Source organism: Chaetura pelagica, unplaced genomic scaffold (genome assembly GCF_000747805.2).
Source record: "Chaetura pelagica isolate M959 unplaced genomic scaffold, ChaPel_1.0 scaffold104, whole genome shotgun sequence".
NCBI lineage: Eukaryota > Metazoa > Chordata > Aves > Apodiformes > Apodidae > Chaetura > Chaetura pelagica.
In genome coordinates, this window is record NW_009953786.1 from 9,576,475 (window position 1) to 9,597,137 (window position 20,663).

Genomic DNA, 20,663 nt, shown 5'->3' on the forward strand with positions numbered 1-20,663 from the left:
GTGAAATACTCTTTAAGTTACTTACAAAGTGTTGTCTGCACTAGAGAGCGTGAGACACGGGGATGGACCATCATCAGCATGCTGTCTGTTGCCCTTGGGTGGTGTTTAACCATTGCTTCAGGAGTTGTTGCAGTTGTCTGCCCTTCCTTGTATTTTGCATACATAAGGTGTCCTCGCTACTATGTGTTGTAGATGATAATACCACGTTTGTGAGTGCTTTTAGGCAAAGTGGCATAAAAAATGTTGAATTCATTACTGGGAGTGTAGTATATTATAGGAGGTAGCATGGAGTATAATACATTGAAAGCTTTTGTATGCATAAATTTATTTACTGTAAATGCAGGAAGGAAGAAGAGTGCCATTTCTTCTATCAGTTATCCTTGGTGATGTGAAATACTATAATGGATTTGGTCTTATTGTATAGAGAATACCTATAAATAATCCCTAAACTGTTTATTTAAATACAAAATACATGTTATCATTCTTTGCTGAATCTGGTAACTTGTACTAATGGCTTTGTAATGATCATCTGGTGCCATGGGAAATGTATTTCTTGATCATTCTAATTCTGAAAACTTTAAACTTGTCCATGTCATTATAGCAGTTTGTTATCCTGATGTCATGTTGTTTCAGCTGTTATTAAGTAAAAATAATCAGTTTAGACTATAGAGTTCCCTTACAGAGAAAGAGTCTGAGCAGTATTTCATTTAATGTAATTCTCCATACTCTTTGTGTAACTTAGCTGCAGGCACACTGTATAAGTGCATCAGTCTTTCAGTAAAGAAATATTAACTGTACTTAAAGAGTCCCTTTTTAGGTTAAGAATTATCTCTGAAACTGCTTGCAAAGGTGTGAGTGGAAATAGTCTCTGGACACAGGATGGTTAAAATAAAGGAGTTTTGTTTCTTCTTTCTCTAGTCCTGACTGTCCTGAGGTCTTGCTCCCTTCCTTGGGCCAGTTCTGGAGCACTGAGCCAGCTGAGCTCATTAGTCCAGCAGAGAAATGTGTGCTTCTTGCCAGATTAATGAGTTCACATAATGTGGAAACTACCCTGCTATTCGCCAGAGCTGGCATGAGGTGACGATGGGGGATGGAGAGAGCACAAAAAATTCCTTTTCAATGGTTGGAAGTTGTTATCTTGATCTACTTTGTTTTAGTGAAGTTGACCTTTACGTGCAGGTTTTATTTTTTAGGATTTACTGATTTATATGTTTTAATAACTTAAACCTTGAAATGGGAATCAAAGAGGCCCGAAGGTAAAAACTTGATACTTCTCAGAGGTGCCCATATAGTCAAGTAGAAATTAACTCTTACCAGGTTGTGTATTTTACATCTCTGACAAATTCATGTTAGTAAATGACCTGTGTTGTATAGTGGGGTTTACTTAAGTCTGTCAGACTGAAGTCAACTCAGTTACCAAAATTAGGTGTTTTCCAGTAGTGTGTCATTGCTGAGTACTTCTGCCAGCACTTTTCCCCCTCTGTGCTATGTGAAAGACCCCTTACGAATTGGGAAGACTGTCCTATTTGGTAAATATTTTTGGCCAAGAAATAGCCTGTTTTTAAGTTTGGAAGTCAAACTGTGACCGTAACCTACTTTCTTTACATAAATCCTTTGAATAAATGGTATGTTAAAGAAGTAAACTACGGCAGCTGTTTGTTTACTGGTTAGAATCTTGTGCTTAGAGTTGCATCTCCAGGCAATATGTTTTGAGTGACTGCAGCTGTAGTGACTGTTGCTGTGATGTTTGTATGCATAGATATGTCTATAAGAGCTGAAGACACTTAGGATGATGCACGGAATTTGTAAAGCTGTTGTAAATATCTATTCCTAAGCTACTGGATATTTTAACTAGATTTTTTTTTTTTTTTTAAATTCTTTTCTGCTTTCCTGCCTATCTTTTACGATAAGAATAGAGTGTGAGTACATGTAGAGATAAGCAGACAACTGTTGGTACTGACAGCAGCTCTCAAATTGCTGAAATGAGTCAGTTAAGGACTGAAGCACATCCATTGACTAAAATGCTGCTATATGCAGTCAGGATTGTCCCATGACATCTTCTGCCATTTCACAATACTGTTTAGTGCTTTGGAGGCCTGTAGAAATAAGGAGTTAGGGATGTTAAAGCTGTGTGCCAGCACTGCGTCCTCTGCTCCCAACCTGGGGTTGGAACTGGAAGAGTTTTTGTGCAGTAATGTGTTCGGTATTAACTCTAGTAAATGAAGATGTTCAGGAGGGGACTGGAATATGATAGTAGCATGAGGAGATTGGGATCTGAGTGAGCACTCTACTCAGATTTTGCTGGGGGAATAGGCCTACTAAAATTGTATTGTGCTGTGTCTTACGTAATTCACCTCTGAAGATCTGTTTGGATCAATGGGATGTGTGGTATCCCTGTCATCTTCTGGAAGGATTAATGATGCCTGTGTGGGGAGATAGTAGTGCCAGGGAACCTGACATAAACAAACCAGAGAGCTGGTGGCACGGGAGCAGTAGAGGGAGAGTGCTCTGCTCCTGACAGGGTAGGCTTGTGTTGCATGTGCAGGGAAAGGGTGTTCAGACATGTGCTGAAAGTTGAAGAACAAGAAAACAAAAAGTAAGGGTAAGACTAACATGCCAGCTTTGGAGACAGTGTAAGCCATGATGCTTTGCTGAAATGTCCTGGCAAGAATACAGAGTGTTATGTTTAAAAGTGTAACTGGTCAGAGGTACCTCAGCTGCCTGACTGGGACAGGAATCCAGCCATGGTTCTTCTTTATGAATTGTCTTTCAACTCTGATGGACAGATAGTGGATGCCATAAGGACAGTTTCATTTTCTTGATTTTTATTTTTTTTGTGTGTGTGTAACTTATTTTGAGGGGGGAGTTGGGTTTCTATAGTAAGATCTGTGTTTCATGGTGGCTTGTTCATAATAGTTCTTTCATAGTGCCTTTAATGAATACTTTCATTTTGCAGACAGAAAATGGAGGTATGTTTCCATGTGTTTTGCTTTGTCATTAAGCCAGCAATATTCTGGAGCATAAAACTGTGCTTCTTGTCTTCTACTGTACCTAAGCCAGATGGAGCAGGCTTTTAGTACTGCCTATAGTATGGTTGTGCTGAGTGAGTTCCAGCTCTTTAATTGGTTTGGGAAGTTACTTTGTGTTACCTAGCTTACTCTTAAAGTGCTGATGGTGGGGAGAATGCTAGCATGGGTGACTTATGCAAGAAAGGGTAAAACCAATCTGGTTTTAGATATGGATGGTAAAATGTCATCTTAGTTAATTATTAGTCTAGCTAGATTCTTCAGTTACTCATTTGGATTACTAATGACTAGGTGTTTACTCTTCTGGATGCCTGCAACTTCTTCCATCTTGATTCTCAGGTAGCTTTCAGTTCCAGTAGGATTTCTTCAGCAAGATGATCATATGGGCCTGTTTTATGTCAAATAATATCTGTTCTCTGACGAAAAAGAAAACTCCAGTAATACTGAATGTAGTAGTGCTTGGCTTTTTGGAAAGGGTATTACCTTGGATGGAGTTTGTGTCGTGACCATTTGCACATTTTGGCAAATTTTAAATCCTGTGAGTTCCTGATATGCTTATTGATAGTAGGAAAAGATTTGCCCTGAAAAAGGTGGGCAGTGTGACACAGGGAGAGGTGGAAAAGAGGGGCTGGGGCAAAGCAGAGACTGAATCTTTGCTAGTACTGTGCATTGAACTGTTAGTGAACTCTAGTATTGCATGCAGTTAGTATTTTTTATTGGAAAGCTGAGGCTTAAGTGTTGATATAGAACAGGAGCAATATCCTGAGTATGGCATACTTGTGTGCATCTTAGTGTGGCAATTGTGGTGGATGTTTTGATTATGCTGTGCTTTGTCTGGTTGAAACTGTCCCTGGTTACTTATTCTGTCCTTGTGCAAGTAGGAGGTTAAATTACAGATTGTTACGAAAGATGTCAAATTGTAAATTAAGATTACTTTCTTTCTGTGAAAGGCTTTTTGTTTTCTACCTTCCCTTCCTCCTCTTCCCCTGCCCCTCTCTTAACTCCAGATTCAAGGGTGTCCAGTTATAAACAAACTCCTGTAAGTTGGTGTTTGCATTTTTGTGTGAAGAATTTGAGTAAGTTATATGGGCTACTTCTTTAATTTGTGTGCAAAAAATTTTAAGAAAGTTGAATACAGCAGAGTTCTTGTTTCAGAATTGTTTACTAAACTGTAACTACTACATGCTCAAATAATACTCTCAATTTTCTACACCTGAATAAAAATTTTGTTTCCTAAACCTGGAAAAATATCAAAGTAGCTTGCTAAAGCCTTTGGTAGGTGTGTTAGCAACTGATAATGGAGTTAACACAAAAATCTGTTTAAGTCATGGTACTTGTCAGTTTCCAAAGTGTTGAAATTGCTGAATTAGCTTTCACCTTTGCTTGCAGAGTATATCAGCTGGTTCTGTGGCTGCAGTCAGGGGAAGAGGGAAGGAGGGAGCTCCATGCTGTACATAGTCTGCTGCACTGGGTTGAGGTTTGACAGGAAGGTTCGCTGAAATTTTGAGGGCCTGATGGGGAACAAGTGCCTAAACCAAGACAGTGAATAAACATTTCTTAAATGTAGAATGTAAGCATTACAAATAATTGGTAGTTGTTAAAATAGAAATGGCTTTTATGTGTTCAGTAGTTGCAGAATATTAAGGTTTGGAGATCCAAAACTTTAACATACCTTGAAATGAAATTTGATCAAAATGGATCTAATTAACAGTCCTGCAGTGAGGCATTTGTTATGCAATTACAGCTGTTTCTTCCATGATTTCTTTCAGGATATTCTGATTGTTGAGAGCATAACAATGTGTGTTGGGTTTGTTTTGGTTTTTTTATACACATTGTTACTGCAGTTCAGGGTTAGAAAAAATAGAACCATTTAAGTTCACTGATTTTAGCAGCTGTTATCACTGTCACTGTAGATAATTGCTGAGCTTCTGGACTTGTTCAAGTGAAGGCATCTATAGGATGAGTCCTCAGAAAAAGTACATACATAAGGTATCATTTAGAAATAGAATTTCCTGGTGACCTTGTGACTTGACAAGCTTCTGGTGAACTTTGAAATTAAAGAATTTTGAACATTGCTAAGGTCACTGGGAGCTGTGGAAGCTGATAGGTTAGTAGCAAATCAGTGTTGGGTGAATTTTTGTCTGGTGTGTCCCAGAGGTATAGAGAATCCTATATCAAGGATCTGACTCCTCCATCTTACTCTTGTCCTCATTATTTGCTGTGTAATGTCTGTCTTCAAGGTCTGTGCAGGATTGGATCCCAGTGTATGCTGTTGAAAGTGTTTCTGTAATTAACAAGTGTGTTTTTCTTTCAAGCAGGGAATCATTAGCAGAGTGACAGAATCAGTGAAAAACATTGTACCAGGATGGTTACAGAAGTATTTCAATAAAAGTGAAGATGAATGTGTAGATAGAAATGAATCTACGAACCAGGAAGAGACTCCAGTAAACTATCACCATGATTATGCAGATGAAGATACGATAGTGATTGATGGGAGAGTCACGCCTGAATCTGCAAGAATTAGTTTAGAAGGTATGTGAAAAACCATTTAGTATTCTGGCCATCTGTATTTATTCACAGATTTCTAGTTTTGAATCTTAATTCCCAAGGGAAATTGGAAAAGCATTTTGACAGAACTAAGAACAAAACAACAACAAAAAACCCCACAACTCCCCCCCCCCCAAAAAAAACAACCCAACAAAAAACCCGACCCCACAAAAAAACCCAAAACAAACCAACAAAAAAACACCAAAAAAAGCACGCCAAAACCCAACAAAAAGTCCCTACACAAAACAAAACAAAACAAAAAACCGAACCAAAAAAACCACCCAAAACCCAACAACTGTTTGTGAAACTGTCTTGTCTTTAAACTGTAAACGTAATTGCAAGGTTGTCTTACAGCTCTTGGAAGTCATCAGTTAACTTCAGGTAGTCAGCCAGGTGCAAAATATTGATAATATTAATTTGCAAGTATGCTGGGTTACATTTTCCTTTTAAAAGGTCTGGATTGAAACTCTGTTTAATTGCCTAAGGTAATAAAAACATTAGTTTGTTTAGTTGGCCTCAACACAAAAGACCAGATGCTAGAATGCCAGAAGAAATACTGTTCTTTTTGAAGTATTTGGTAATGTGAAAGTGTGTGCATGGCTAGCATGGGGTCTTTGAAAACCTGTTTGGATGCTTGAAAGAGAAGTTTGCAACCCTTCATGCTACAGAAGATTAATCTTTTATATCTGTGCTTCTTGCTGTTTCTGCACTTCTCCATAAATTTGCATATATGGTCATTTGAGTTTCTCTTAAACTAGAATTTTTGTGGAACTTAGTTTTTAATAAGGAGAGAAATTTAGTTGAGCACACGTACATAACCATCTGTGTGAAAAGTCAGTTGCTTCTGTTGGCAGAAGGAAAAGTAATGAGGAAATACCTTTGTCACCAGTGTCATCTACTTGTAAATAAAGAGCTTTATTGCTTTCTGTGTAGCTGCAGCTTGAGAATAAGTTTGGATAAAGGAATAGAGGAGGTCTTCATGAATGAGGAACACGTGTTGGCTTTCCTGAAGAACTGTGTGAAAGAACCTTTCAGTAAGAACAGCTGCACAGCAAACTTTCTAGCTCAAAGAAAATCAGGAGCAGATGGACATGCTAGAACTTTTAGTAACTTGTGTTGCAGTCTGTGGATGTTGTAGGGCTGTCTTTTTTTCACTGTAGTTAGTAAGATTATTTTTTTTTTGTCATTATTGCTGTTACAATTTTAGCCTGTTTCTTGAGCTCTGAGGTACCACTGTGCTGGACCCCGTATTCCTTTGCTTGGCCAGCCTTCAGCCTGATAACAGGATCTCAGACAAGATGGTCCTAAAAATCTATCAGTGCTTTGGACAATTAATTACTAGTAGTGCAGTGGTTTTGAAGACCGAACTAGTTTAAACTTCAGTGCAGATACCAAGAGGATAGTGACTCAAAGTCATGTTCATACTCAGAATTCCTAGGAAGACTGTGGACCTAAATGGATATCAGGCAAGATATCCATGAATAGGTGTTGTATTCCTGTGGCAAGTTGAACTGGGAGACCACCTCTGGTAGGACACCAGCAGAGTTTACAGACCCTTTGGTTCATGAGAAAAAAGCACCCATCTTGCACCAGAGGCCGTGATGCTTCTTCTTTGTGCCAAAATCAGAAAACTTAATGGACAGGAGATCATGTTTTGCTTGTAGCATGGCCTGATATGGTAGAATCTGGGAGGCGAGATGATGACATCAAATCAACCAAAACCTCCAAAAATCTCTGCAAATATGCATTTTCATGTTATGTATTCAGGTTAACATAATCTTTTTTACAAGTTTATATAAACTGCAGAGTTGACTGTAGCTTGCCGCACAATCTCGAATTTTGGAAAGCTTATTGCAAGCTTTATCTGCAGAAGAAGGAATTTCTACATGTTTGATTTAGTGGAAGACCTAGTGTTAGAGCACTTGTGCATGGGGTCAGAATTTGGTGGTGTAAAACCTCGTTGTTAACTACTTCTTAGTGTGACATTGGTATTGCAGGCAGTGTTGGTGTTGTAATCAGGCACTTATATCAAACTATCTGGGTGAGGAAGAAGTTAAATTTGGCTTCTCTATTTTTGTGCTTACAACTTGGCAATAGCATGACTGTTGATGAAAACAAGTTTTGGCTTCTGTGAGCTTGCCTATAGGGAGGCTAATTGTCTCCCTCTTCTTGTTTAGAACCATCCACGAGTAGATCTGCATTGAACTTCTCAGATGTGTTAACAAGGCCCTCTCTTCATCGGAGCCATTTGAACTGTACAGTGTTGGATTCCACAGTACCACATTGTCAGCCCTCTACATCATCTTCACTTGGCATTGGCAGTCCTGGACTGTCTCTTGTAAAAGAAATAAAAGATTCTACCTCTCAGCATGATGATGATAACATCTCAACAACCAGTGGCTTTTCCTCTAGAGCATCTGATAAAGGTAACTTTCATGTTCTTTAATTGATTTTTTTTTTTGTGACATGAAGTACTTTGCATTCTTTAATATTTCTCATCACCTTAGTAAATAAAATGAATGCCACTCTGGATGTCAGACTTATATTTAATTTTTAGTATTTTAATCCTAAGTATATAATCCTGTCACCTTTTTAATATGACCATACTTTGGAATACTTTTATGGGATCCTGATGTTACGTAGAGTCGATGCTGATAAACATACTTTTAGCTAGGTTATCTGTAGATCTTAAACTTGTATAATAGGAACTGAAGATGACTCACTGTAGCTTGACAGCTAGCTTGATTGTCTAGAAGGAAGAATGACTCAGAAATCTAACTTTCAGCTGGTCAAAAGTGAATAAATAGAGGTGACAAATAGAAACACAAGTTTTCCAGTGTTTTCACGAGAAGTCAATAAAGGAACTGTTCTGACTGAACAAGTTTTGAACTGCTTTTTTGGAAGAAGGCATCAGTTGTCAATAATGCTATGTCTTTTGCTGTACTCAGTAAGGAATGTATGCTTTTTAAAAGTAAAAAAAAACAAAACTAACAAAAAAACCCCAAAAATAAACCCCCCAAAAAACATTCTATTGATGTAGATGAGGACCTTCATGATTTCACGGAAAGGGCAAACAGCAGGTTTTTAGCTTATTCTAGCCCCCATATTAAGAGGAATTGAGGCATATTCAGGAAGTTCTCTGGAGAATGTTTTTTTTACAATTCAGAGTAGATGTTGCCAGAGTTTATAACTTGAGTTTACTAGAGCTTTCTGGTGTGTATCCATAAAACATAAATGGAAAACAGATTGTTAACTCTGTTAGTCCAGCTTTTAGGAAGTTTTTTAGGTTTAAAACTGGTACAATTCTGACCTGTGCTGGCCTACCAACCCCTTACTCATGTAGGAGAAAGCTTTGTATTGTGATAAATACACCACTGTTTATGCAGTTCCCATTTATTTTACCATGAAAGAAGTTAGGAAATTGCTCTGCAGTGGATGCATACTGTTAAGTTGTGCATGCTACTGAAAGGTTACTGAAAGGTAATGGATTTGCAGTTCTGTGAACAGTTTACAAGTTCAGAGTTGATACTTGGTTTTCATAGCATATATCAAATGGATCTGTTTCAAGAAGTCTGAAGGTTTGAAATGAGAAGATTCTGGAGAAATGAATGCTAAGGGACTTTCTCATTTTGTACGACTTATTTTTTTGTATCGAAGACTCTGGAGTTAGTGTAATCTTAATATTAAAATTATCTGTGTACACAAGGCATTTACTTACAGCATGTGTAATTTTTTGCAGATATCACAGTTTCAAAAACTACTTCAGCACCACTGCTCTGGTCCTCAGAGGCAGAAAGGTCTCATTCCCTCTCACAGCATCCTGCAGCTAGCTCTAAAAAACCTGCATTCAATTTATCTGCTTTTGGGTCTCCCTCTCCTGTAAGTACTGCACAGTATTGATTTCAATCAATTTTAATGTCTAGCCATTTTAATAACCACTTATTATAATACTTTTCTGTAGTCACTTGGAAACACTTCTGTCTTTAAGACAAGCCAGCTTGGGGATTCTCCATTTTACCCTGGAAAGACCACTTATGGTGGTGCAGCTGCAGCGGCAAGGGAGACAAAGGCACGAATTGCTCCTTACCAGGTATGAGAACAGTAGTGCTGGTGTGAGGGAAAGTGTAATTGAAATACAGAAAGGGTAGCTAGCACTGGCAAGGGTAGCTAGCACTATCAAGATGTGAGCAAGGAGTTGAAAATGTGGCAGTAGTTCTGACTTTTCCCTCTCAGCCTAAAAGAGTAGAAAAGAAAAACTTATGTTCTTTTTTAAACAGTTTATGTAGAAACACTTGTCATATTGCACAAGAATGACAGTAGCATCTTAGGCTCTGGCTACTTGTTTGTAGTTGGGTTTTCCTTTATTGTTGAGTCTTAAAAAAAAATCAGTTCTCTGCCACTGTCTGCCTGTGACTGTTATAGCATCACAGAATGGTTTGGATTGGAAGGAACCTAAAAGATCATCTAGTTCCAATCCCCTGCATGGGCAGGAACACCTCCCACTAGACCAGGTTGCTTAGAGCCCCGTCCAGCCTGGCCTTGAACGCTCATTATGTTAGAATAACATGTAAATAAAAACAATGATGGTATAACTTGAAAGCCTGTGTTTATACTAGCAGAAGCTACCTGCCTGATACTAGTTTGTAAGTTGTTATGCAAGCATTCCTACACTCATGCTGTGAATATATATTGTATAAAACTGCCCTTTTCATTATACAAGTATCTAGAAGTCAGCTTTACTTATCCTTTGGTCTCCTGCTACCCAGGTGAAGGCATGCAGTTCTAAATGCCATCTCAAGATAAACAATAAAATGCTTTCTATTTTATTATCATTTAGATAACTCTTTAAAAGAGTTACTTGCCTCTAAAAAAAAAAATCTAAAATCTGGTTTGTTTGGAATGTGTTTAAATCAAAATGACCTTTATTTGGAGAAAAGAAAATTAAAAAAATCAAAAAGACCTTTTTTTAAAGGAACTGGAAATAAGAGTTTGCTGGACCTCTTCTGGCAGTCTGTTTCTACCATGGAACAAGGGGACCTACAAGTTCCTGACATAGAAGAAACCTTGAGAACTTGTGGTTTGTTCTGACTTAGTGTTAAAACAAACTTCAGAACACTCAAAACTTCCTGTGAGTTAGGAGCCCTCTTTGGTAATCTATTTTTTTTTCTTACAAAGTAAATGGGGATCTTGCTGAAAACAGGAACCAAAATACTAGGCTTTTAAAGGAGAGACTTGCTTACTTGTTGCTGCATGCTGTGGATTACAGTGTCTTGCTCATGTTTTTTACGTGATGTATGGTCTGCTTCCTGTCTTCACATAGCAGTGTGGTAACCATGATGTGGTTACATGAAGGCTTTAACATAACTGAAAAAAAGGCACACTGAAAGAAGTCACGTGGTACAAATAAAACAGCTTACTTTTTCGGTGTAATATGTTTAAATATAATAATCTCTAAATTAGATCTGTATCTTTTAAGCACAGTAACAAGATCTGCAGTCAACTGTAATCTTGAGGCAAGGAAGAAAACAAGAGAAGTAAAACTAGAAATTCCTGATTATAATTGTGTGTATTGGTTTTAAGGTGGTACACTTACAAACCATCACAAAAGTCTTGTGATCTGTTTTGTTACTGAAAGTACTTTCTGCAGCACAAGCCTTTGTTTCAGTTCTGTTTTCCTGATTACTACTTCAGACACCCTACAGGCCTAAAATCTTCCCTTTCATGACCTCTTACATTTAAGTATTTCTTTTGTTGCTTTATCCCCTGTGCAAGCTGTGTGGAGCCCCACTCAATCTTCTATAAAGTTGGTAGAGTATATTCTTCATGGCTTTAATGCCTAGTTAGTGCATTTTAATCTGTACTGGCTATGTCATTAGTGTATCTATCAGGCATAAAATACACGCATGTTGAATTCAAAATCAAGCATCATAACATTAGCAATGCTGATTTTTTTTAGCCACCAGTGAGAAGACAAATGAAAGCTAAACAAGCAAATGTGCAATCCTATGGTGTGACAAGTTCCACAGCACGGCGCATCTTGCAGTCATTGGAGAAGATGTCAAGTCCGTTGGCGGTAAATGACACACGTTTTCCTCTGTTTTATTAGATGTGTTTGAAAAACACAGTAAACATGCCTGTATAGGATGAAAATCTTCCTTATATAGTGTCTGGTTTAATTGGTTGCACTGTTTTCTTAACAGGATGCTAAAAGGATTCCGTCTTCTGTTTCTAGTCCATTGTCCTCTGTAAGTTGATCACAAAACCCCCATATTTTGTTGGATGAAACCCTCTCTTCGGGGAAAAAAAAAATCAGTTCTCTAATATGTAGGCTTTTATTCCTCCCTTAGCCTGTGGACAGGAGTGTTCTGAATATTACTAGCTTCCAATCCAAACGAAAACAGGTAAGAACCAGTAACATTTTAAGTTGAGATAGATACCTTTCTATGCTTTATAGCTGTTAGAAGAAATGTCTCAGTGACAGCATACACATGAATTCAACTTAATATTATGTGAATTCTAGTGGTCTTGACTGTGTGAAGTTGCTAAAAATGTCTTTTCTACCCATACTAGAAGCAGGACTGTGAAGATTACTCAAGAATTATATTACCTTTATGTGGTGGTGTCTTGAGATGTTAATCAAGAATAACTTTCCTAGGGCACACAATGTAGTTTTATTTTGCCCTGCATGTTAAATCTTTCTGTTTAGGAAAGTTTTCCCTTGCAGAAATAGTCAGAATAGGAGAATACTGATTGAGTGGTCATATAGACCTTGTGCAATTTTCCATGTTGATTTTGAGCAGAAAAATAACACTTAGGGTTTTTATTACTGCTCAAAATAGAGAAGGAAAATCGTTAAGTATTGTCATTTCTGTAACTTTATGCTCCTAAATTCCTATTTGGAGTTAGCACTGGATTGGTGATAATGCTGTGATAAATAATTATTTCCTTAATAGTTGTTAAAAAAATTAAACTAGTACTGTTTTTTAATCACTTTAATTTGGAGTATCTTTGAGTTTATTAAATTGTAAACCTCACAAAAGTCAGTTAAAGATCAGGCAACTTAATGAACAAAAGTGTGTTTTTTCTTCCATGCAAACATCTCATCTGCTGTTTCAATGAGAAAATGGACAGAATGTCTCAAGAAGTTTCTATGCTAATCCCTTGATTAGCAGTATAATTAATATTACAGTCACTTAAGAGTTTACAGACATCTTGGATTTCCTGTAACATATTTTGCCATATCCTAAATTACAAGAATGTTGAGAAACAGGGCATATAATTTCTTTACCATAAGTACAATCCAAATAATTGAAAACAAAGCTGATACGAATTCTCAGTTGAATCGTGGGGCTACACCTGTGGTGAGGCATTAAGGGAGATCTACCAGATTTGCAGTGTAGAGCCTGACGTCAGTCAGAAAATGAATGCTGCACGCAGCTGTCACTGGTTGAAAGTAGAGAAATTGTCTATTCATAACACTAGGATTAGTAAAGTTTGGCAGGGCAAGGGTAGCCCTTGATGAGAAGGGGAGGAGAGGATTGTGTTTGCCAAGGAGTGGGTTGTGTGTTATCCTGCTAAAGCAGATGAATGGTTGAAAGAACACTTGAGCAGGACTGAGGTCTCAGGGTTTGCTTAGCTTGGAGAGAAGAAGGCTGAGGGGCCTCCTCACTGCTCTTCACAGCTTCCTGAGGAGGGAAAGTGAAGAGGGAGGTGCTGGCCTCTTGCCCCTGGGATCCAGTGACAGGACCTGTGGCTTGCTGCATCAGTCGGAAGAGGTTCGGATTTGACATGAGGAAGCACTTCTTTAGCGAGAGGGAGGTCACCCACTGCAACAGGGTTCCTAGAGAGGTGGTTGATGCCCCAAGGCTGACAGTGTTGAAGAGGCATTTCAACAATGCCCTTACTACAGTAGTTAAACTTTGTTCAGCCCTGAAGTGATCAAGCAATTGGACTAAATGATCGTTGTAGGTTCCTTCCAACTCCACTGCTCTTTTCCGATTCCAGTTCTGTTTACATTTAAAAGCACCAATGGGCCATCCTTCACTTGGAAGGAATTTGTGAACTTAAATAATATTTTACTCAAGGTTTCAAACATTTTTTTAACTTCATTATTTATTATATACATTATAGATAGTACAGCATTAATTTTGTTACCAAGAGTTGGGAGGTACCGTGAAATTAAAGCTGCATTGTAAACACAGTTTTCTGTTGATACTAATTGAAATAATAGCACACATCCTACGTCTGAGTCTTCTCATCCTTAAGATCACAGATGGAGCCTTTGGTAAATCTTCTAGCCTTTTGGGGTCTTTTTTGTTTCACATTTCAGTTAAGTCAGTTTTGCAAAATGTACACAGCTTTCTGTTAAAAACTAGTTCTTGTCTGTGAAACTGCTTTGACAAGGGAAGCCAAAACCAGTACTTTTAAGTGCATCTATTGCAAATTTAAAATATGGGAATATATTTTAATCAATGAAACTGTTTTAAAAACATTTCACAACTTTTTTTTTTAGAGTGTAACTTCGAAGGAGGAAAATGTAGGAAAAATAAAGCCTGTATAATTAGCTGCTGAACACTTTGAATGTTAAGTTAATGCATAAAGACAGTAAAAAAATTTTACAGTGGGGGCAGAGGAGAGGAGAAGATGGGAGCGTATTATAGTAACATGAGTTGTTTGGATTATAGTAATGTATTATTTTGTCTATTAATTTTTTTAAAGGTATTCAATCAGACTTTGGCTGCTTCTGTAGCTTTTTTGATTTCGTAACTGGTTTTGTGGTGGTTTTCCTCTGCAAGCTAAGTGCTTTAAAGACTTTCAAATACTTGATGCTGAGACTGGTGGGAGGTTTATAGTTGTGTAACTTTTTTCAGCAGTAAACACTGTGGTAATTTGGGCGAGTGCAAAGTTTAACTGATTGCTGTTTCCCTTTCAAAGATGGAATCGCAGCATCCACCTGTCCAGAAACTTGTGACACCAAAGGCAATCTCTCTGTCAATGGGTCGGACCCAGTACTTTAAACCATCTCTGTCTCCAGCTCCTGATTCCAGCAAAATTCACCAGAGGGTAGATATGAAGCACAAAGTAAGTACGTTTTATGGTCCTTATCTGCCTCCTGTTTACAAGCTTGGAATGTCTCTTACCAATTACTCTACTAACAGGCTCTTTCTTGGCAAAGAGTACCATTAGTACGTTTGAGGTTTATTTAGATGATGGGAACCGTTGCGAAAGAGATACTTTTGAGATTTGATGGACTTAATTTTATTTTTGGGACAGTGAGTGGCTGGTTTTATTTTCAGAACATGATGATATGCTGTTGGGTCAGACTGTTCTCAGTGAAAGAAAATTAAAATACAGAAACAACATTTTTGTGTGCTCCTGTACACAAAACTGTCAGTGCAGAAACATATTGATGTTGTCTATAATAAGCTCTTAAGGTGAACTATGGGCTCTCAGTGAGATTTCTGGCACATACCCATACTGATCACTTTGTTGTAGGTGCAATTGTTGATAAATTTTCCTTAAAACAAGATTGCCATCTCTTCCACAAAAAAGACCAACAAAAAAACTCTCAGGGTTCCAGTATCAATCTGAATGTAAAAATGACCAAGTGTTAAAATCTGTGGGCTTTTTTAAAAAAAAGGCTGAAGATCAAAGTGGATAGTCATAGTAATTAGGGAAAAGGTTAAGTAGATGAAGAATGTATTTAGTGGTATAAATAAAACAACCCAACACAAAACATGAGTGATTGTTTGTCTTTTCTTTGTGTGTAGTAAATAAAAACATTCAGATAAATACTGAAATAAATAAAACTTGAATTGCAGGGCTTGAAAGAGAAGAGTTTTCATGCAGAACAGCAAGTAAAACCATCTGAAAGGTATGACAAATCTATTAATTTGAAACACTTGGAAGAAGAAATCTCTGTTTTGTCTCTACACTATGCAGGTCTTTCTTCTTTTGGAAGGGCAGTAGCAGTTCTCAGGAAAATAAAGTGAAAAAATTGTATTACAAGAGAGTTTAACCATTTGTGCATCTTTATGTTCATTGGGGGGCAGCGCTGTTGGTTTCAGCTCTTTATTTAATTTCTTGGAGCCTGAAAGCTTTGTCTAAAGGAATTATTCTTTATAAAAAAATGTAAGATGAAGTGATGAACTTCTCCTTTAATGGAGAAGTCACTTGTCTGCTTTGTGAGTTTACGTGAAAAACAAGAGCCCTTCAGAATCAACTAAGGCCAAATGCAAACTTGTCTCTAAAACACAAGATTCCAGGAGAGTTAGAAATTGTATGTTTTCTTGAGGAGATTGTCTTGCGTTACACTATTTATTTAGTTGTTTCAGGTAGAATGACTTCACCTCCAGATAATATTGATGGTTTTCACTTCAGGACAACTAGTCTTTTGAGTAATTCTTGAATTAAGATGCTTTGCATTCAAATAATAACTTTTTTTCGAGAATCTGTCCTTTTCAAAGAACAGTAGCAGGGAATTGTATTTTGTTGTCTCTGTGTTCATCTTCCAAGCATTTGTTATGTTGCCTTGGAGCATTCTTTGGCTTGCAAAAAAATCCCAAATACAACTCTTCCTTTTGGTATCTAAATAGTTTGACTTCATAGCAACCACTTTTTTTTGGGTATAAGAGATTGGCTCTAAGGTTTTGGTATAGGTGCAAACAGGTGTTAGGTTTTAATTATGGGTTTTCGAAGTGTTTTAATTTTTCGTTATTAGAACTCCCTTCTTCTCCATGCAGAAGAGAGATCCAGAGAACTGATTTGTATTTGGTTCAGAAATGTTACTGCTATGTTCCAGAGCAGGAGCAAAACACTGATAAGGGGTAGCTGGCCAGAGTCTTTTAGTGCAGTTAACCTGCAGTACTTTGGTACATCTCTGCTCAGTCTACCAAAGGCTATTAAATTTTTTAACCTGGGTCAGAATTGTAGATTGGACTGACCTGCTCAAAGACAGAAAATTGTCTTTGGCCCTTAGAAGCTGAGAGTGTTAACAGAAAAGAGGAATATGGGCTATTACAGGCAGTCTGTCATTTTCTGAATAAAGCTCTATTATTTTGACATAGGATTTTTTTCAGAATTTGAGTTGATTGACAGTTTGGATTAAAGAAATGTTAGAGCATATGGCCTTAAGGATCTGGCTTCCTCTCAGCAGTTAAGGTGCTAAGCAGACTGTTTGCAAGTATCTGACAAGTTTAGACCAATTCTCTTACTCAGTCTTCTGGAAACTTGACCTGATGTCTTCCATGTGATCAAAAATGTACTTTTGTAATGACTGACTGACTGGAATAAGCTTTGATATGGTAATTTTTCCCAAAGATACTTCATTTTGATGCCATTCAGCCTTTTATTGTTATTCCCTAGTTGGCTTCCGGTTTGGGGTGTGGTGGTGGGGTTTGTTTATTTGTTTGTTTTGAGTTTTTTTTGTTGTGTGTTTTTCTTTTTCTTCCCACTTCCCACTTGGATTAGGAAATCTTTCTGGTTTGAATCTAGGCTTCTGTAATGACCAGAGAAGTGCCTTTGTGTGCTTTACAAAAGGGATCTGTATTCATGTCCGAAAAGACTTTTGGAATGTTGGCGCACACAGACACCTCTGCTGCTTCTGCTGTTGGCCCTAGGAAGGCCAGAGCTGCTTCTGAAGTGTTCTTGCTGTATTATCTTGCCACACAAGTCTAAGGCTCTCTGTTCTCTAAGAGCTCCTGGCAGTTGTTCATGCGCGTGCGCACACGCTCTTTCTCTACATATATATTTTTAGTTGTTCTTTTATATCCCAGCAAAGATACATGCGCATAACAGAATCAGTTGGAATTTCCACTGTCTGGACTATTAAAAGGAAACACTAGAAAATAACAAGCTAAATCAGTTCTTCTATTTTGGGTCTTCTGGCTTAGTCATCTTGCCTTTATGGATGTTGTGACTGTTCCTTGTGTATGTCCTTCTTGTTGCTGCTCTTACTAATGCAGCTTTTGCTGTTCAGAACATCGGATATTTACCAGCATTTAGCAACTTGTGGAACATTATTTTTCCAGTTCCGATAAGGTGTCAGTTCTAGGGCTAATAGTGGCTATAAATAGCTTGAAACAATTAGTTGATAAGTTGGTATTAATTAATTCTTTTTCCTTTTATATCTTTTTTTGTTTTTTCCTTCCTCAACCTATGTATTGTTGTTCTGTGCCAGCAATTTGACCTACCCTAAATTCATTACTCCTGCATCCAACGGTCTGTCTTCTGGAGTCGGTGTGGATGGTGGTGGCAAGATGAGACGGGAAAGAGGAGTGCACTACATCTCAAAACCTGGACAAGAACAACAGGTAAGGGACTCTTACATTAATTTTTCCCACTAAAATTACTGAAGTCATTAGTTAAGTATGCCATTTTTATTGTCTCATAGTAATTTATAACAATGTCACTTAAGTTTTGTGTTTGTTTTGGTTTTTTTGCTGTGGGTTTCCAGGCAGTCTCCAACTTAGATATCTGTTTCGGTTACTCAGCTTCTGTTTTATATATTTGAAATCTTTAGTCTATTACCTTGGAGAGGCTATATACGATAAAATTTCTCATTAGCAGTTGAATGGACAAATTTTGGCAGTGGTTCGTAGAGGTTTTATGAAGGACTTATGTTAGAAACAAGTGTCGAGTAAACAAACTTTATTTGTTATTTCACATTTAAGTCATGTAGAAAGATACATACCAAGACTCTGAAGCAGAAGACAGTGTTATGCATATCTGCTAATTATTATTACAATATTTGGCACTTAATTAAACTCATTTTGAGAAGGTTTTTAATGGGAAAGGTCCATTTAATAAGACTATGGTGCTGACTGTCCTGAAGGTTGTCTCTCTGAATGTTATGTAAGCTGCCTACCACTGGATCTTAAATATAAAAATTTTACATCAGTCTTCTGGCTGATGCGAAATCAAGAAATAGTAAACACTGGCAAATGTTCTTATAATACAAATTATCTGAATATCCTGGTGAAATAGACTCTTCAGATCAAAACTGTGGAATAGATGTAAGCTGTAGGATACATTGCATTTTTGTAGTAGCAACTTATATCTCCACTTAGTCACTTCTGGGTAAATCTTGGTACTATTTTCCAAATATTAGATTGGCTATTCCCATTACTACCCAAACTAATCTAATATTGGTAATGAAATAGCTGAAAGGGCAACAGTAAGACCAGAAGCTTTTAGGATACGCTGGTTTGAGTTTTAAATTTGCATTCCTATACATGATGTAGACTAGATTTACCAGAGTATGATCTTCCATGCTGCCTGTCAGACTTTTTTTGGCATTTTGTGCTTAGCGTTGGGATTTTTGGTTCTCTTAGGAATCTGCATACCTCAGAAACTTTCACAGCTGTCCTTCCATATTTTGTGAGAGAAATACTTTCTCATTTGTATTGGGGGTGTTCTCTTAATTGAAGGGATGAGAAGGTAATTAGGATGATGTTTATCTAGATCTTTCAAAGCTAAAGTAGAGGAAAAAATAAATCTGATCTCTGCCCCCTCTGCTCTGTGAAGGTGACAATTTAGAGCTAACTCAGTATTCTTACTAGGCAGGTGATGAATACAGTATGACCAGGAAGTAGGCCTGCCATAAATTTAAATGACCTGGCAGACCGAGGCGAGGAGGTTAGGATTCCTTTTGAAAACTTGCTGTGTATTAATCTGTATATCTCTCTTCTCTATTTAACTTTTAAGAAATTAAGGATGGGACAGGGTAGGAAAGTAGTATGTCTTGTAAAAGAGAAACGAAAATTTAATTCTTTTAATAAAAGGAACAATTAAAAATTACAACAGTTAACATTTACACCTAGGAAGTGGAGGAACCAGTACTACCAAAAGTACCCCTACCCATCAGTACTACATCGCTGCCTTCATTCAACTTCAGTTTTCTTGCCAGTAGTCCTGTCTCATCATCACCAAGCACTGTTTCAATAGCAGTGATGAACAAGGTAAATCTTTTTTGCATATCGTGAATACTTTTTTTAGGATGAACAGACATCTGCTTTGTTGCATGTTAACTTCTTCCACAGTGCTTATGAAACTAACCAACATTAGTTTATATCCTGCTGAATAAATCAGGTTATATTCCAATTGGGAAGTGATGGCTGGCTTAGAGTTTTGATACAGCCTTTCTCCATCTTATACTTTGCAGACTTCTGGTTAACATAATTGTAACTGCTTCAAATGCTATGGAAGTTTTGTCAGAAATTAATGTCAAGTTAGGTTATTAAATTAGAGGTAGCATTAATGATCATATAAGCCTACAGTAGAGAGTGAACCTAGGATGCAAAAGTGGGAATATTATTGGAGTAAGAGAAATGTTCATTGTTCCAGAGTACTTGAAATACTTTTGTATGTTTTGAAGCAGATGACTGCTTTTACACATTGTGGTATTTGCTGAAGCTCCAACAATTGAGCTGAGTGAGTTTAAGGTTCTTAAGATGCTTGGTCTATTTTTCCATGAATTTAATATTATGTATAATATATAGAATGTATATAAAGAATATATATATTTATATAGAAATTTATTTAAATTCATATATATATATAAATAAAAATTTATATATACGTTACATATATACATATATATTATAGCATCTTGGCTTTTTTTCCTTGGTGTATGAGATTTGGTTTTGATGATGCTGTACTATATCATCACTTGCAAGCTTCATTTTCTTTTAACTCTCGTGTGTGTTAAAAATCCAAACATCAGATTTTCCAACTTCACTGCAGAGTGTCAGTTAGACAATGAATTCAGGTAGCTGCTGTTGTTTCACCTGGATGTTTCTCTTTTAGATACAAACCTTAATTCTTTTGAAAACACAGGTACAATCAGCAAGTAATCCTGGCAGTCCCGTGTTCAGGTTTTCATCTCCAATTGTGAAATCTACTGAGGCAGAAGTGCTACCTCCATCGTCTGTAAGTAAAATAGAATAAAGCTCAACCTTATCTCAAGCCTTTAGTAGAAAATTGCAGAATAAAGCAGAATTGGCCCTAATAATGGGGAAAACAAATATATAGGTTTCTGGCTTACGCTTTGTCATCCAGCATTGTATACCAAAACTTTGTAGTCTGGATTTC

General features: G+C 37.2%; 1 protein-coding gene across 1 annotated transcript in view; it reads left to right on the forward strand.

Moving 5' to 3' along the window:
- The window catches only part of NUP153 (nucleoporin 153kDa), a 39,909-nt gene that overhangs the window by 3,361 nt on the left and 15,885 nt on the right, over window positions 1-20,663 (forward strand). Inside the window, exons 2-14 of the mRNA XM_010000990.1 lie at window positions 2,581-2,596; window positions 5,342-5,558; window positions 7,751-7,999; window positions 9,313-9,452; window positions 9,535-9,663; window positions 11,530-11,646; window positions 11,774-11,818; window positions 11,921-11,974; window positions 14,508-14,654; window positions 15,395-15,447; window positions 17,752-17,884; window positions 19,394-19,531; window positions 20,409-20,501. Coding sequence (XP_009999292.1) covers window positions 2,581-2,596; window positions 5,342-5,558; window positions 7,751-7,999; window positions 9,313-9,452; window positions 9,535-9,663; window positions 11,530-11,646; window positions 11,774-11,818; window positions 11,921-11,974; window positions 14,508-14,654; window positions 15,395-15,447; window positions 17,752-17,884; window positions 19,394-19,531; window positions 20,409-20,501 — 1,531 coding nt within the window. The remainder of the gene's footprint in view (window positions 1-2,580; window positions 2,597-5,341; window positions 5,559-7,750; window positions 8,000-9,312; window positions 9,453-9,534; window positions 9,664-11,529; window positions 11,647-11,773; window positions 11,819-11,920; window positions 11,975-14,507; window positions 14,655-15,394; window positions 15,448-17,751; window positions 17,885-19,393; window positions 19,532-20,408; window positions 20,502-20,663) is intronic.